Below are 17,414 nucleotides of genomic sequence, written 5' to 3' on the forward strand. Positions count from 1 at the left end.
TCTGTGACGAAAACCTTGACTGCTCCACGGTGGGTTGCACCAACAAGGATTAAGTTTTAACCTGCACCAAACTTTAAACCTAGTTTAAAGATAATCAGGTCACTGCCATGTTTAATTGCATACAATACATGATTTTTTTGTATTTAATCTTATTTCAGATTGCTTGTTAAATCGGTACCTCCTTGAAAATTCCTCAATCATAAAACAACATTTTTTTAAATCTGAGTTTAAAGCAGTTAAGCAACAGGATTAAAATTAATCCAGGTGTATGTGAACATTTAAACCAAGATTAAAAGGATCACTGTAACAATTTTTCGGAATTGTGTATAAATGTAAACCTGATTTATTTTTAAACTAGGTTTAAAGTTTGGTGTAGCTGGATTAATGGAGAAACCTTGATTTAATCCAGGTTCAAACCTAATCCTTGTTGGCACAACACACCCATAATGTATGAAGAGATGAAGCCACTAAGCTATTTGTTTCTCTCCTCAATCTCTCGATAACCAGCCTACAGATACAATCTATTACTGTCTGTGTGGGTTTGTGTGGATGGGGTGCGTTGCTATCTCCTTTTAACACCTCACCACTCATTTCCAGTTTTGGAAGAGATCGATGCGCTGGACTCAGGCAGGGTCCTTCAGTCAGAGCACTGAACTGCTCTACAGTCACAGGCCTCAGCAATCATAACCACTTCAGATCTATAACTACAACCACCCAACTCATCCAGACCAACCACTTCAGATCTATAACTATAACCACAGCCATTCAGACCAACCACTTCAGAGCTATATCTATAACCACAGCCATTCAGAGCAACCACTTCAGAGCTATAACTATAACCACCCAACTCATCCAGACCAACCACGTCCAATCTATAACTATATAACCACCCAACTCATCCAGACCAACCACTTCAGATCTATAACTACAGTATAACCACAGCCATTCAGACCAACCACTTCATATCTATAACTATAACTACACCCATTCAGACCAACCACTTCAGAGCTATAACTATAACCACACCCATTCAGACCAACCACTTCAGATATATAACTATAACTACACCCATTCAGACCAACCACTTCAGATCTATAACTATAACTATAACTACACCCATCCAGACCAACCACTTCAGATCTATAACTATAACTACACCCATTCAGACCAACCACTTCAGATATATAACTATAACTACACCCATTCAGACCAACCACTTCAGATATATAACTATAACTACACCCATTCAGACCAACCACTTCAGATATATAACTATAACTACACCCATTCAGACCAACCACTTCAGAGCTATAACAATTTATGTGTTCCGTTTGTACATGCTGACGGCTTGTGACAACCCGTAACTTGATATGACGTAACTTCCTTGTCGTAAGAACTCGCCGTGAACTGGGGGTTCTTTGATTTGTATGAGCTCGCTTCTCGTCAGACGAGTTTGGAGGGGACAACTGGATAACACCATATAGTAGCCACAGCCATCCAGACCAGACCAACCACTTCAGATCTATAACAGGGACAGTTAAGAAAGTGTTCTAAAGAATCTTTGTCCATAACTTTAACCACAGCCATCCAGACCAACCACTTAAAAATAAGTATGGGGCAGCCTTGGCCTACTGGTTAGCGCTTCGGACTTGTAACCGGAGGATTGCCGGTCCGAACCCCGACCAGTAGCAACGGCTGAAGTGGCCTTGAGCAAGGCACCTAACCCCTCACTGCTCCCCGAGCACCGCTGTAGCAGGCAGCTCAATGTGTCGGGATTAGTGTGTGCTTCACCTCACTGTGTGTTCACTGTGTGCTGAGTGTGTTTCACTAATTCAAAGATTGGGATAAATGCAGAGACCAAATTTCCCTCACGGGATCAAAAGTATATACTTATACTTATACTTCAGGGCTATAACTTTAACGAACCAATTCATCCATTCCAGATCAACCACAATTCCACTTTCCAACTCATCCATTCCAGATCAACCACTTCAGATCTATAACTTTAACCACAGCAACTGAAATGTTGGTTGTTTGGCAAGCTACATGTGCCTCGGACAGAGTGGTGTTGTCTTAAAGCAAGCAAATTTGGCTGCCAGTGCATTAAGCAAATTTGTGGTGATGAGACTATTATTATATTAAGTCACACACACTCACATACATACATACACACACACACACACTCTCTCACACACACACATACAGGCTGACAGGAACACCCCTTTAGACACACACATACTGTACATTGAATCACAATAACAGGTTGGTGACTTGACGTGGAATAACAGACAGGCTACAAGTGAGGACACACACGCACACACACACACACACACACACACACACACACACACACACACACACACAAACACTCAGGGGAAGCTGGGAGTGTCCTGATGTGAGCAGAAATATTTCCTGTTGATGTCCACTTCACTCATTCAGCTGTTCCTCTATGTGCTGCAGAATGGAGTGTACACACACACACACACACACACACACACACACACACACACACACAGAAATCTCAACATACAATCTCAGAATCACAGTACACATACTACACACACACACAGAGAAATCTCAACATACAATCTCAGAATCACACCACACACACACACACAAATCTCAGCACACAATCTCAGAATTACAGCACGTGTACACACATGGTTACTCAAGGTCACCATCAGTGCTCTCACTGTCAGAAATATGTGAATGAAACAATGTTGAATATTTTTTGTTGTCATTTAGTGGAGCAGAGAAAGAGAGATAACTGTGTAAGGCCACTTGGACCTGTGCCCAACAACAACAACAACAACAACAATAACAACAACAACAACAACAATAATAACAACAATAACAACAACAATAACAATAGTCTATTCTTCTGTCAGATGCTTAAATCCAAAGTGAGTTAAACAGTTCAGGTGCTGGAGAGGCCTAACCCTAACCCTGCTTATAAAACAAGTGAGGGATGGAAGGAAAGTCAGACTGATATACATTACCGTACAGTATGTCTGTGTATGGTATATGTCTGTCTGTGTTGCCAGGTCCAGACATACAGAGCCAGAGGGGTTTCATTGAGAGATTTTGTTTGTTGTATATCACAAAATTGCGTGTTCGTTTTACAAAATCATTTTGTACATCACTCATTTTACTAAATTGTGGTCTCGGTTTAATTTAGTAAAACAAGCCATGATTTAGTCAAATGAGCGCACTATTTTCTAAAATGAGTGCAGTATTTACTAAATCAAGCACACTATTTTCTAAAATAAGTGCAGTATGTACTAAAACAAGCACACAGCCCATCTCACTTAAGGGTTTCCTTCCTTCGCTGTGGGGGGAAGCACTCTCCAGCTCAACTCTTTCACTTCAACTCACTGCGCCCCTGCGCAGTGCTGTAAGCCAATATTTGGACTTTGGCAGTGTACATTAAAACTTACATGTGCCACATCATTTTGTTTTATGAAGTATGTAAAGCAAATACATAACGTGATGTTTGGAAGTGGTCCCTTATTACGTAGGCCTACTGTCTAATTATTCTGCTCTTATTTGCTGCTTTTTTCATTCTTATATACAAAAATAAACGGGTAACACTTTAGTTTATGGAACACACGTTAAACATTAATACATAACTAATGTATTTGTGCTCAACAAGGTCCGTATTAATCATCATTGCACATGTATTAAGTCTTTAATGAACAATTTCTTATTCTTAATCAATAGGAAATGTATTCCTGGAAAGTCCTTAATAAACAACTAGTTGGTCTTTATGTAAGGTTACTGGTATATAGTATGGGTACAAATAGAGAGTTTATAGACTTCTAATACACTGTCTGAATATATGACTTATGTTGACAGAATAGTAACATATTATGTCAATGTATTGGAAGGCTGTAAAGTTTCTATTTTAATCCACACTATATATCAATAACTTTAGATCAAGACCAACTAGTTGTTTATTAACGATTTACCAAAAATAAATCACCTATTCAGTAAGAATAGGAAATGGCTCAATAATGACCTAATAAATGTGTAATGACACTTAACACAGACCATATAAAGCACTAATACATACACATATTACTTGTCTATTAGTGGCTAACATGTGTTACCTAAAATAAGGTGTTACCAAAAAATCTTGCAGTGACACCTCCCGGGATCCGTTCATGCGAGCGTAGGCTGTTTTAAAAACTTCAGCTTTTCCATGTGTATGGACAAAGGGCCAGACCTTTTGCAAAACCATCTTGCAGAGTGAAATTTTCAGCCCCTCATTTCTAGTGTTGACGTATAGACAGGGGAAACTGTTTTTATCTTGGAACTTCACCATGTCCCTCACTGCCGTTTTAAAAATACCTGCCTGTGTGTCCACAAGTGTGTGTGCTTTAGTGTGTATGTCTGTGTATGGTACATGGCCTTGCTCTGTTTGTGTGTTAAGTGACCTTGGGCTGTCTCTGTGTGTGTGTGTGTGTGTGTGTGTGTGTGTGTGTGTGTGTGTGTGTGTGTGTGTGTGTGTGTGTGTGTGTGTGTGTGTGTGTGTGTGTTTCCTGTGATGAATATCCACTCACCCCACACACTTCCTGATGAGCAGGGCCAGTGTTGCCAGAGTGATGTGTGGTCATGGCGACCCAAAGTTCTGATCCACATCACACAGACCTGACACTGCACAACTGCACTGAAACACCCAAACTGTAAATAAACAACAGTGAAAGAACATTACACATTTAAACAACACATAAACAACAGCAAAATTGCACATAAACAAAACTAAAATCAGCTGGGACGACATGTTTTACACTGGCCTCTGATTGGATACTCTGAAAGGAAATAGTGTTGTTTGTTGGCTTTTGATTGGATGGGAGGAAGTGTTCTGTATGCACAGCTTTTATTGGTGGAAAGGAAGTATTATTATCACTGCTGTGCCCCCCACACACACACACACACCCTCTATACACACACACACGCGCACACACACACACACACACACACTAATACTCTTGTACTCAGTTTTAAATAAACTCACACACTCAGAGGTGGTTCAAAACTCTCAGCAGAGACATAATGTTTTGTATTTTACAGAGATACTGTATGCTGGATTATACTTACTAGCACAGAGTAGTGTGTGTGTGTGTGTGTGTGTGTGTGTGTGTGTGTGTGTGTGTGTGTGTGTGTGTGTGTGTGTGTGTGTGTGTGTGTGGTAGGTGCTTAGCAGCACACTTTACATTATTGAGCCTCTGTGTTGTTTGAAAAGCTAGAGGGCTTTACTCCCTTAAGCACATTCTTCAGATCAAGTGTGTGTGTGTGGGTTTGTGTCTCACGTGTGTTTTTTTGTTCATTTCTGTCACATGTGTTTTCATTTGTGTGTGTGAGTGTGAGAGAGAGAGTGCAAGAGAGAGAATGAGCGTAAATAGGGGAGGACGTCTGTATTTTGATGGTCACCCACTCTCCTGCTGACAGCCTGTGGGCTCAATGGAAACACGCCTGAAACATGGCACAATGGCATGCAGTACATACATGCGCACTTGCTCGCAAACAGTCACACACACACACACACACACACACACACACACACACACACACACACACACACACACACACACACAGCCAGTCTCTTATTCACATATATATATACATACACACACATACATATATACACACACACACACACACACACACACACACACACACTCAGCCAGTCTCTTATTCACATATACCAGGGATGGCTAACCATTCCAGCATGAAATGTAAATAGAAAATTCACATCACTCAGAGAGCCGCACAACAAAAAAGATGCCCACACTACAACAGCAACAGTGACTTAAAGCAACACCAAAGCACTTTTCCTGTTGCACACATGCTATTTGTTTATCCAGCACTGGCTTTGGAAATAATGATGTCTACAGACAAGGTAGAGTATGTTGCATGATTTTATGAAAGTATGATGTATTGCAACATCAGAAGCAAGTTAAATTTGTATTTTCTTATGTCTCATTCCATCGAACTACAGATCCACTACCCGATCTTGCAAACTTGCATAGTGCGGTTATAGCCTATAGAGGGTCACGAAGCGAATGCAGAAGTGCCGTTCACCCTGTTACGAGTTGATGAACCTCTAAAACGATTTTGGAAACATTATTTTAAGGTACAAAAAACTCTTTGGTGCTTTAAAGGCCTGCGCCTAATGAGACATAGGGTTACAGTTTAAATAGCTCTTCTCCTTTTCATTTAAAGTGAGACACTTGGCAGATGCTACAAATGATCATGGAGGAAATAATCATTCCAGGAATGAGTAGCAAGCAAAAAAATGTCTGAGACGCAACACAAATTCCTCCTCACTGAATGACTTGCATGAGTGATGCTCCAATATAACAACTGATATGGTGCCAATGTGACTGTCGAGCGTTACGTTAATTTTCGAGTCTTGAGTCGAATCTTCTACTTGAGTCGAGTCTGCTTCTCTGACTGACATTTAAATAGCTTACCTATACCTTATACTTACGAAGGTCAGTTTTCTTTTGGAAAACTCTTGGGAAATGTTCAGGTTTGAAGCTTGAAGCATCAGTTAAGTCTGGCATAGCCTACGAAGTACCAAACTAATGTGTAGAACACATTTTTTACGGTGTTATTTTGGTTACAGACACGTTATGCTACAAAAAGATAAATCCTCCTTTCGAATGCCCTTTGTTCCTCCTTCTATTTGCACTTAGCTTCAGGCTATGTTTTCCTGATTGCAACAGTAGCTTTAAAGAAACAAATGCTTCTGCTTATGTTTCTTACACACACACAGTCTCTTTCACTCACTCTCACATACACACACCCTCATACACACAGGCAGGCACATAGATGTGTCTTCGGCCGGTGTGTATACGAGTTCCTATTGTGTTCTGTTTGTTAGAGGAGTTCCTGTCTGGTGTGATAACACACCATCCACTCAGATCCTCACACTGATGTCCTGAAAACACTCAGGAACCTGGTTCCTCCTCATGGGCTTCCTCTCAGGAGGAACCTGGTTCCTCCTCATGGGGTTCCCCTTTCACTCTGCTGTCTGTTAGTTCAGTTCAGTGCTGTTTGTAATGAGATCACAGTGAGAGTCAGTTAGTGTTGGTCCAGGTAACCAGAGACATGGGTTAAGTGGGACACATTTTTATTCCATCTTCTGGTAATGATTAAGTGATGATGCAATAATTGGCTAATAAATCTTTTTCCGGGTCCAATGGCTATCAAAGCCGCTCGGTTTTCTCCATAGACAGTAAAATAAACGTTTTTTTTTTCTGCTATTCAGTAGCCTTTAAGAAAATTGTCATCCTACTACTCACTTGTTGCCTCAACCTAATAAAATCCTATTTTTCGCGGAAGCCTGCACGCAACCCTTGATCGGATCATCTGGCTGCACAGCTATAGTAATTGCTCTGTTAAAGTTAACCGGTTTTGTTTTACCCTCAATAAAACGGAGGTGATGGTGACAAAGTGTCACACAGAGCTCTTTCGGTACCAGGCACCAATGCACCACACCACACACAAACACCTGACTCCACCATTACACACCATGCATGTTGAGCTACTGCTAATTACCAGCCAAGCTAACTTTGTGGGTGCACACACAAGTTGTTTGTAGTAGCAGTTTTTCATAACAAAAGTACCTCATAGTTAATTAATCACAGACACAGGTTTCAATATTGTCTTTAATAACTTATCTGAGCGTGGTGAGTGGGAGCCACGCTTGTTTGTTTGTTTGTCCTCTCTCTCTCCTGCAGCCCTTCCGGGTGACCAAGTTGCAAAATAAGTTGCTGGCTGCACTATTAAACGTTTTTTGACCAAAAAGATGTTGGGCCCGTGACGTCGGCCTTAACAACCGAATAACTATAGGACACATTATCATATCACCTGCCATAACAAGTGTTATTTCTGCCTCCTCCTCTGTTCTTTCACACCTCCTCTCCCCTGCAGATGTGTCGTTCAGCGGAACTCCTCCTCCTGCATATAGTTTTGATGCTGATCCAGGGGAGGAAATTCATGACCTCACTTCCTATGACGATGATTCCCTGTCCTCATCGCCACGGCTACTGTCCAGAAGCAATGACAGCTGTGATGGCCCCTCCTGTGTGACCCTGGAGTCTGCCCCCTCGGTGAGAATGACCAGCAGGGTCACCAGGGAAACAGTTTTGACTTTTGGAGCGTAAAAGTGTATTTGAGCTAGTAACCTTTGCATTGAAATGATTCAGTGCATTTGAGCTGTTATAACAATAGCATTGAAATGATTAAGTGTGTGTGTGTGTGTGTGTTAGATGGAAGATCAGGTGGAGAAGGAACTGGAGATGCGTAAGTGGGTCCTCTCAGGGATCCTGACCAGTGAGGAGACTTACCTCAGTCACCTAGAAGCCCTGTTACTGGTGAGGCTTCACTCACTCACTCACCCCCCCGCCAAGCCAGCTACCACGACAAATTAAATCCAATTCTGTGGGAAACACTGCGCACACACACACACACACACACACACACACACGTTCATGGGCAGTAGATACAGAATGTGTGTGTGTGTGTGTGTATTTGTTGTATACTCTTGATAGCCCATGAAGCCCTTGCGAGCAGCGGCCACCACGTCCCAGCCCGTTCTGACGCTGCAGCAGATTGACACCATCTTCTTCAAAGTGCCCGAGCTGCATGACATACACAAGGAGTTCTACAACGGCCTCCTTCCCAGGGTGCAACAGTGGACCCAGCAGCAGTGCGTGGGCGACCTCTTCCAGAAACTGGTGAGTGAGTTGTTTGTTTGACATTGGCCTTGTTGACAAACAAACATCTTGGCCATCTGGCTCCATTTTGCATCCCAGGCTCTTGTGGAGCTTAAGACCACCGGGTTGGGGTGGGGGTTGTGTGGTGAAAAGAGTTTGTTCATAGTCCCATTCAACTGTATCCATGGCAATACATTCTTACTGTAAAGAAAATATTTAACTGTCTCATGACAAGCTCTTTCATCAGAATTCTCTCTTCATTAGCAAGAGTCTTGGCCACACTTAACGTGTTGCCATGGTGAACAGCAGCTGTGTGAGCTCACTGGGTGCCGAGGGTTCTGAATGGCGCTGATTCAAAAGAAAACAAAACCTCTTTCATGGGATGACTCTCTGTCTCTGAGCACTGGTGGCTTAGTCCACACTCTCAAATGGACCCTACGTCCTCTAGTCCACACTCTCAAATGGACCCTACGTCCTCCTTTAAGTTCACATGGACCATACCTTCTCCTCTTAGTCCACATGCGCATGGACACTAAATCCTCTTCTAAATGCACATGGACCTTACATCCTCCTTTAAGTGCACATGGATGTCCTCCTTTTAGCGTTATGGTTAAGACCCCACGTTCTCCTCTTAGTGCACATGGACCCTATGTTGTTCCCTGAGTGCACATGTACCCTACTTCTTCCTTTTAGGGGTTAGGGTTAAGACCCCACATCCTCCGCAGAGTCCACTCTAGAATGGCCCCCATCTAACCGACTCTTCACTCTCATAGGGATTAAAGTTGGAGAAGATGAGAAGACCATGTCCACATCTCTGACTCTGAGCTGACTCTTCTCTCTCTCTCTCCCTCTCTCTCTTTCACTATCTCCTTTTTTCTCCTTATATGCCTCTATCCCCTTCACTTTTTCTCTCTCTTTCTTTCTCTCTCTCTCTCCACATCACCCACCCCCACCCTCTCTCTCCCCATCTGTCCCTCTCTGTTCTCTCCCAAAAGGCTAACCAGCTGGGTGTGTACCGGGCTTTCGTAGACAACTATAAGGTTGCCGTGGAAACGGCAGAGAAATGCTGCCAGGCCAACAGTCAGTTTGCAGAGATCTCGGAGGTATAAAGTGGCTTTCATCTCAACATACTCAACATACCTAGTGTTCTATTGTAATGTGTTATTCTGTTTGTAGCTATATGTTGTATTTTACTTCAAATAAATTATTCTTGTTATTTCAGAACCTTAAAGTCAGAAGCACGAAAGAGAACAAAGATCCAAGTGGCAAGAACTCTCTAGAAGGTAATGCCAGCATTCCATATCCTTAACCCTAATCCAAGAACTGATTGATTGATTGATTGATTGGTTGGTTGGTTGATTGATTGATTGATTCATTCATTCATTTACTGACTGACTGATTGGTTTGATTGATTGGCCATGATGAATTATATTATTTTTATAGAATGATCTATTTATGTTTTTTTTTTTTTTGCTATGGACCTTAAAATACAAATAGAATTGAATTGAATTGAATTGAATTGAATTGAATTGAATTGAGCAGCACTCAGTGACCTTCCATGGGGAAACATGCTCTTTTGTTGATATTTGATAGTAAGACTAACAGCTATATTTACAGCTATAAACTAATTTAATCAGTTTGGGACTCATAGACAGCACCTTAACACTTGGTGCTAAACCATCTCAGAGATGGACACACACACACACACACACACACACACACACACACAAACACATACAGTACAGAGAGAGTTGTGCCTGTATCAGCTTATATTAGCAGGTACACTGGATTGGAATATCACACTGTATTTTCCCAATAATTATGTTTCAGAAAAGACACAGTGGTTTGATATCTCAACTTGGTGTGTCTGAGTAGAGAGAAGAGGAATCTGTCCTGACCTTGGACTAGACTGAGCTTTAGAAGTCTCTGATTGACCTTTGACCCTCTCCCCCATACACAGCTCTTCTGTACAAGCCTGTGGACAGAGTCACCAGGAGCACACTAGTGCTACATGTGAGTGTTTCTCTCCCTGTGTGTGTGTGTTTGTGTGTGAGCCTGCAGGCTTCCCTCTGTGTTTGTGTGTGTGTGTGTGTGTGTGTGTGTGTGTGTGTGTGTGTGTGTGTGTGTGTGTGTGTGTGATTCCCTGTACTGAAATCCACCAACCTATTGCTTCTCTGTCTCTCTCTCTCTCTTTCTCTGTGTGTGTGTGTATGTATATGTTGCAGGACCTGCTGAAACACACCCCGTCACCCCACCCTGACTATCCGCTGCTTCAGGACGCTCTGAGGATCTCGCACAACTTCCTGTCCAGCATCAATGAGGAGATCACTCCACGCCGCCAGTCCATGACCGTCAAGAAAGGAGAGGTCAGCACTGACACAGAATTAAGCAATATGGGCAATAAAGGCACAGATTTAATAATAGATAATCATACTTCCGCCAATAAATATATTTCCTCTATCTGAATGGTTGCCAAGCAACGTCGAGACGCAGCTACTTTAACATTTGTATCAAGTTATGGTAGCGCAGTAATATGGAACGAAATGCGGTCAAGGTGTATGTTTATGCTGAAATTCACAACGGCGATTCAGCCAAATCACAATCAAGGACCGGAACTATCAGTTTTAGAACACTTGAAAGGAAACACAACACAACAGAACACAACAGAACACAGCACAGCACAGCACAGCAAAGCACAGCACAACACAACACGTAATACCTGGCAGCATGAAATCGTACAATTTGTAAGGCTCTCTGAAATCGCTCTCTCACTCTGTGTCGTTCCCTCCGCAGTGGCCACACAGAGCGCTGGGCTTTCAGGCAGTTAGCTGCATTAGTGTGATTACTCAGCCGTGTGTGTGTGTGTGCGTGTGTAGAGCCTCGGCTGTGTGCGTGTAGAGCCTGGTGTGTGTGTGTGTGTGTGTGTGTAGAGCCTGGTGTGTGTGTGTGTGTGTGTGTGTGTGTGTGTGTAGGAGCCTGATGTGTGTGTTCCAGAGAGGTCTTTTGAGCTGAGAGTCTCACAGGACTGCTAAAGATAGGCTGTATTATTAGATGGAGTCATATGTGGTGTACTGTGCCACACTTACCTCTTTTCTATCAGGGTTATTCTCTCTCTTTCTCTCTCGCTCTTGCTCTGTCTGCCCCCCATTCTCTCTCTCTCCCTCTCTCTCGCTCTTGCTGTCTGTCCCACCATTCTCTCTCTCTCCCTCTCTCTCTCTCTCTTGTTCTGTCTGCCCCCACATTCTCTCTCTCTCCCTCTCCCCCTTCTCTCTCTGCCTCTCCCTGTCTTGCTCTCTCTCCACAAGTCTGTCAGAGTCTAGCTGCTCTCTCCAGGAAACACAAATGGTCAGACACTGGACACCGAGTCCCAGAGTTCTTAGTCACGGTGTTGTGTCGCACGCAGGCCTTCCAACCAGAATGTTTTTCAATCAGGTTGTTGATCATGATGAGATTGTTTCCGAGCAGAATCAGCAGAATTTAGCACGTCTGGTTTTGCGGTCCACATGATAGCTGCTGAACCAGTTAGAAGAACCAGAACCAGTTACAACCAAATAAAACATGCAATGTTTTCCCCAGTAGTCTCTACTGCTTGTGTTGGTTACAGAAGTTCCTTGCATCACTAACTGGGGGCATTGTAGCCCAATCTGTCCTCATGCCGAGTCCACCATGGGTTCTTGCTCATTTGATTGGTTTGCCATTAATCACAGAAATTGGTGTCAATCTGCACCTATGACACCTTTGGTGAATGGGTGTGTGTGTGTGTGTGTGTGTGTGTGTGTTACCCCACACCCATGGCTCTTGTGGTGTTTCACCTTCATGCTACATCGTGAGTAGTTGTGCTGGAATGTCGGTTCCTGACTCCATTCCCGTTGTCATGGAGTAGGTGGAAAATGATACAGCCACGCCCTCTTGTGGTTTGCTCATGACTTGCGGCATCAGTTTGTGTTTGTGTCTTTAGTCTGGAACTGGGCTGTGTGTTTGTGTGAGAGTGTCTGTCTGTGTGTGTGTGTGTTTGTGTTGTGAGTGTGACCGCATGATTGTTGGCGTGTGTTTGTGTAAGATGCAGTGTGTGCAGGTGTCGTGTTTGTGTGTGTTTGCATATTTAGTTGTGTTTGTATGTGCAGCGTTTGTAAGTGACACTGTGTGTGTGTGTGTGTGTGTGTGTGTGTGTGTCTGTGTCTGGTTTCTCATCTCAGAACCGGCAGCTGCTGAAGGACCGGTTCATGGTGGAGCTCATGGAGGGCACCAGGAAGCTGCGCCATGTTTTCCTCTTCACAGACCTGCTGCTTTGCGCCAAACTCAAGAAACAGACCGCAGGGTGAGCACAGACACACACACACACACACACACACACACACACACACACAAACACGTACACACCATTCAAATGAGTTGACGGTAATATTCAAATTTGCAGTGGTCCCTTAATTTTGAATATGACCGTCAACTCATTCGAATGGCACTAAGCAACCGTGGGCTGATATCAGGAAAATGGAGTGCTTCTGCTGGGGAGTCTCTTCATTTTTTCCAGAGCTATCTTTATGTATACACTCACACACGTCATCCTCTTCACTGAGCCCCTGCTCTGTGTTAAACTTAAGAGAAGCAACCACAGGGTGAGCTCACACAACCACACACAAACACATACATACAAACACACACACACACTTACACATACATACAAACACACACACTAACACACACATATAACATATCCACATACATAACACACACATACAAACACACACACATATACATAACACACATATACAATGCATATATAACAAACACATGCAAACATTCATTTGTGTGTGTGTGTGTGTGTGTGTGTGTGTGTGTGTGTGTGTGCATATGTGTGTGTGTGCAGGAAAGGCCAGCAGTACGAGTGTAAGTGGTACATCCCCCTGGCTGACCTGACGTTCCACACCATCGAGGAGTCTGCGGAGACGTCCATCCCCCTCATGCCTGAGGATGAGCTGGAGGCCATGAAGGTCAAGATCTCCCTCATCAAGAACGACATGCACCGGGAGAAGGTCAGTCTGTGGGCAGTGGGGCAGTGGCCTCGCTCTTAAACAGATGCAGTACAACATCACACATGCATTACAAACCTCCACACTCTTAAACAGCTGCACTATAGTATCCCACATGCATTACAAACCTCCTCGCTCTTAAACAGCTGCACTATAGTATCACACATGCATTACAAACCTCCACACTCTTAAACAGCTGCACTATAGTATCCCACATGCATTACAAACCTCCACACTCTTAAACAGCTGCACTATAGTATCCCACATGCATTACAAACCTCCTCGCTCTTAAACAGCTGCACTAGTATGATACATGTATGATACATGCATTACAAACCTCCTCACTCTTCAATAGTTGATCTACAACATCATACATACATCACAAGCCTCTTCACTTTGAACTATAGCATCATACATACATTACAAACCTCCCCACCCTTCAACAGCTGTACGATACTATATAATGCATACATTACAAACCTCCCCATTCATGTGTGTGTGTGCAGAGATCTAGTAAAGGTGGTAAGGTGATGGAGCGCTTGAAGAAGAAGCTGTGTGAACAGGAGTCTCTTCTCCTCCTCATGTCTCCATGCATGGCCTTCAGAGTCAACAACAGGAATGGCAAGGTGAGGCATACATGCACACACACACACACACACACACACACAAACAGCTCAAAGTACACACACTCTCTCTTACATGAACACCTGTAAACCGTCAAACACACGCGCGCGCACACACACATACACACACACACACACACACACACACAAACACACAAACACATACACACACAGAAAACTGTGGGGTGTTAGCTTTTTCACCTATGAGCTTTTTCACCTTCTTTGCTGGACTATGAGTTGGCAGACATTCAGTAAGCTACAACTACAATGTATACTGCATATATAATATACTAAAGTGTCTGCCAGAATATAAGATGAAGTTCAGAGGGCCTTTCTGCATTTCTGCATATGACAGGTGTGTTTATGATCTGACCTCCCCAAGTTTGCCCCAGAAAAGCTGTAGCTTTAGTACTGTATGCCCTAGCTGCCTAAGTGCAGTGACTGAGGAGACTGTGAAGGCTGTAGGGCTCATGTGCAGTGACTCTGAAGGTTGCAGGGCTTATGTGCAATGACTGTGAAGGCTGCAGGGCTCATGTGCAGTGATTGAGGGGACTGTGAAGGCTGCAGGGCTCATGTGCAATGACTGTGAAGGCTGCAGGGCTCATGTGCAGTGATTGAGGGGACTGTGAAGGCTGCAGGGCTCATGTGCAATGACTGTGAAGGCTGCAGGGCTCATGTGCAGTGATTGAGGGGACTCTGAAGGTTGCAGGGCTCATGTGCAATGACTGTGAAGGCTGCAGGGCTCATATGCAATGACTGTGAAGGCTGCAGGGCTCATGCGCAGTGATTGAGGGGACTGTGAAGGCTGCAGGGCTCATGTACAGTGACTGTGAAGGCTGCAGGGCTCATATGCAATGACTGTGATAGCTGCAGGGCTCATGCGCAGTGATTGAGGGGACTGTGAAGGCTGCAGGGCTCATGTAATGTATTTCATCCTCTTCATGTTTAAGGGCTACACCTTCCTCATTTCCTCTGACTATGAGCGAGAGGAGTGGAGGGAAATCATCCGAGAACAACAGAAAAAGTGTAAGTGCGCCACAACGCTTCTCCTGAACACACACACACAACAGCTCATCTGATCATGCTCTGCAATGCCTCTCCTGAAAACGCATGCAACAGCTCCTCTACTGATCACTCTTAGTACTGCAGCAAAATGGTGACTTAAAAGCTCCTGAACTTGTCCGTTACTCTCTCGCAGGTTTTAAAAGCTTCTCTTTGACGTCTGTGGAACTTCAGATGCTTACAAACTCCTGTGTGAAACTCCAGACGGTTCACACCATACCTTTGACTATCAACAAAGACGGTACAGAACACACACACACACACACACACACACACACACACACCTCTGACTATCAACAAAAATCGTACAGGACACACACACTCTTGCTGACTGTACTGGGTACATATACAGAATTTTTATGTTTAAAAGATTTATCATGAAGAGGTTCTCTTTAGGAAACTTTATTTAATCTGCTCAAAATGTGTCTGTCTGACTGCCTGGTTCATCATGCCTGTCTAACTGACTGCCTGGTTCATCATGTTCTGTACTGCTGGTCGTGGGTGTCCCCACCCCACAGAGAACTGTGGCAGCAGTGTGAAAGGCATGGCAGTGAATCAGCCCTTTTTGAGGGCTTCTGTTTGCATGTTCTCTATAAGATTATTTTTTTTTTTTATATATTTTTTCTTTTAGGATTATTATTTATTATTTCCAGATGTTTTCCTATTCTTCAACATGTTGTCTTTGAGATGCTCTCTCCTGTCCCCCTGTTCTTGATTATGTTCTTTCTCAGATTTCTCAGAATTTTTTCATGTTCTTTATGATGTCCAGTCTGAGGTTCTCTCTCTTGCTCTCCTTCAGATGATGAATCTCCTGGCCTCTATGGATTCCTCAATGTCATCGTGCACTCTGCAACTGGACTCAAGCAGAGCCTGAGTGAGTCCTCTCACCAACACCCTCCTCTATTCTCCTCTCATTAAGACTCTCCACTCCTCTCCTCTCCTCTCCTCTCTTCTCCTCTACTCTACTCTCCTCTCATTAAGACTCTACTCTACTCTCCACTCTTCTCCTCTCCCGACACCATCACCCAACTCTCCTTTCCTCTCCTCTCCTCTCCTCTCCTGTCCTCTCCTCTCATTGTAGTGTCTTTTTGTATCTTGCTGTGGAAAAAGCAAAGACTGGAAAATGACGTTTTGTGTCAGCAGGGGTAATTTTAGAAACCAAAAATAGACACAGATAGGGGCCTGTGACCTGGGGAGACTCAACCTACAGGTTGGGCAACGCAGCAGGTCAGAGGTCAGAGGTAAGGGATAGAGTGAAGACCTAAGCGTTACCTAGTTTGGTGAAGAAAAGGTGTGTAGGATCTTCTTTCTATTCTGAGTTCACAAAAACAAGTGATGACTACTAGTATAATACTAAGGCACAACAAGTCAGAGTAGCTTGCTTCATGAACCAAGTCTCTAGATGTAGTCCCGAATGCAACAAAGCTATACCTCTTCAGTATTCTCTCTCTTTTACAAGTCTCTAGATGTAGTCCCGAATGCAACAAAGCTATACCTCTTCAGTATTCTCTCTCTTTTACAAGTCTCTAGATGTAGTCCCGAATGCAACAAAGCTATACCTCCTTAGTGTTCTCTCTCTTTGACAAGACTGTTCTGAATGTGAATCAGTTGATCAGGATTTTTATACTACATTGTCTCCTCTTCTCTCACCAACACCCGACTCTCCTCTCCCCTCGTTTCATCTTCTCTTCTTTCCTCTCGTCTCCTCTTCTTTCTTCTCGTCTCTTCTCGTTTCCTCTCCTCTCACTGCCATCCTTCTGTCTTCTCCTCCTTTTCTTTTTTCTTCTCCATCTCCATCTACTTTCCTCTCTTCTCTCCCTCCTGATGTTTTGATGAGACTGAGAGGTTTCTCTGACTTCCTGAACAGACCTCTACTGCACTCTGGAGGTGGACTCATTTGGCTACTTTGTAAACAAAGCAAAGACACGTGTGTACAGGGACACCACTGAACCCAGCTGGAATGAGGTAAGATG

At 43.6% G+C, this 17,414-nt stretch overlaps 1 protein-coding gene across 1 annotated transcript in view; it reads left to right on the forward strand.

Moving 5' to 3' along the window:
* si:dkey-91m11.5 (PH_BCR_vertebrate and RhoGAP_Bcr domain-containing protein) overlaps positions 1 to 17,414 on the forward strand; it is a 41,887-nt gene that overhangs the window by 14,674 nt on the left and 9,799 nt on the right. The window contains exons 2-15 of the mRNA XM_048244541.1: positions 7,942 to 8,120; positions 8,280 to 8,384; positions 8,562 to 8,747; positions 9,722 to 9,829; positions 9,949 to 10,009; positions 10,687 to 10,739; positions 10,952 to 11,092; positions 12,923 to 13,044; positions 13,594 to 13,759; positions 14,263 to 14,382; positions 15,330 to 15,405; positions 15,578 to 15,682; positions 16,241 to 16,315; positions 17,309 to 17,406. Coding sequence (XP_048100498.1) covers positions 7,942 to 8,120; positions 8,280 to 8,384; positions 8,562 to 8,747; positions 9,722 to 9,829; positions 9,949 to 10,009; positions 10,687 to 10,739; positions 10,952 to 11,092; positions 12,923 to 13,044; positions 13,594 to 13,759; positions 14,263 to 14,382; positions 15,330 to 15,405; positions 15,578 to 15,682; positions 16,241 to 16,315; positions 17,309 to 17,406 — 1,595 coding nt within the window. The remainder of the gene's footprint in view (positions 1 to 7,941; positions 8,121 to 8,279; positions 8,385 to 8,561; positions 8,748 to 9,721; positions 9,830 to 9,948; positions 10,010 to 10,686; positions 10,740 to 10,951; positions 11,093 to 12,922; positions 13,045 to 13,593; positions 13,760 to 14,262; positions 14,383 to 15,329; positions 15,406 to 15,577; positions 15,683 to 16,240; positions 16,316 to 17,308; positions 17,407 to 17,414) is intronic.

This window comes from Alosa alosa, chromosome 5 (genome assembly GCF_017589495.1).
Source record: "Alosa alosa isolate M-15738 ecotype Scorff River chromosome 5, AALO_Geno_1.1, whole genome shotgun sequence".
Taxonomy (NCBI): Eukaryota; Metazoa; Chordata; class Actinopteri; order Clupeiformes; family Clupeidae; genus Alosa; species Alosa alosa.